This window comes from Penaeus monodon, chromosome 15 (assembly GCF_015228065.2).
Source record: "Penaeus monodon isolate SGIC_2016 chromosome 15, NSTDA_Pmon_1, whole genome shotgun sequence".
In the NCBI taxonomy this organism is placed as follows: domain Eukaryota; kingdom Metazoa; phylum Arthropoda; class Malacostraca; order Decapoda; family Penaeidae; genus Penaeus; species Penaeus monodon.
The window spans coordinates 38,006,485-38,007,475 of NC_051400.1; the positions used below are offsets into that span (position 1 = coordinate 38,006,485).

Consider the following 991-nt stretch of genomic DNA (forward strand, 5'->3'; position numbering starts at 1 on the left):
CGGGAAAACTTAATTGCAGACGCGGATGTGGTGTAGAAGATGGCGTGAAAGTCGAATCAGGAAAGGAATGGCGCAAGCGCTAAGAGGTGGAAAGGGGAAAGAGCAGGAAAAAGACGCGGGAGTTTGAGTGACAGACGGACTAAGTGGACGAAGACGCAGCGTTGCCACTCGCCGATGCAGAGAGTAATGTGTCAGCGACTGAGGTCACGCTGCGGCTAGTGGTGGTCAGGTCAGGTCAAGGAGATTGGCAGATGGTCAGCTGAGACGGTGTAGGATGACTTGTGAGCCCTTAGGGTGGGGGAGGGATGCTGAGACTGTGACCGCGCCCTCTGCTGTGGGTGTGGATATTCCCCTCTGGTGACCTTCCCACTACTTGACCTTACACGAGACGCCTTGGGTCACGAGTGCTCGCTTAGTGAAAAAAGTGTTCTTGTCTTTGTTTTACGTGTGATTGTTATTATTTGTTGCTGTCATGACTTCTTGGGTGCCATTTCCCAAGTGCATTCCATGAATATTCTTGTAATTCACTGTGTCGATGTTTTTAATGAATTTCAATCGCCTTTCTTGATCAGTCGACAAGAATCCTTATCAGCCATTGATGATCAGTTCACTTGCTCCTCCCTTGCTTATCCCTGAGCCGCCCCTGAACCCACTGGCAATGCAAGACGAGCGAGGAGGCTTCCCCTTGCCCCCCCCCCCCCCGTAAGTCGCAGTAGAGTAGCCCAAAGCCCAGCTGTGTTCCGCCCGTGTACTCACTGGGCTCCTCTTGCCCTCCCTGCAGTGTGTGGCTCCCGGACCCCGGACTCCCCGTCGTCGGGCGCCGAGGCAGGAGGTGGCGGCCTGCCGTCCTTCCACCCGACCTACTCTCCACAACAACTCCACATTCGGTCCACGTCACAGCCGCCTCACACCCCCAACCCCTTCCCCAGGCCTCAAGGTACGAGTCTTCACCTCCGGCAGGAGCGACAGGTTTCACTTTTGTGGGCGAGTC

General features: G+C 55.4%; 1 protein-coding gene across 1 annotated transcript in view; it reads left to right on the plus strand.

Annotated features, from left to right (window-relative positions):
- Positions 1-991, plus strand: part of LOC119582018 (ecdysone-induced protein 74EF-like) — a gene marked incomplete at its 5' end in the record, with an annotated part of 12,442 nt that overhangs the window by 4,039 nt on the left and 7,412 nt on the right. Inside the window, 1 exon segment of the mRNA XM_037930219.1 lies at positions 782-937. Within this exon segment, the coding sequence (XP_037786147.1) occupies positions 782-937 (156 nt within the window).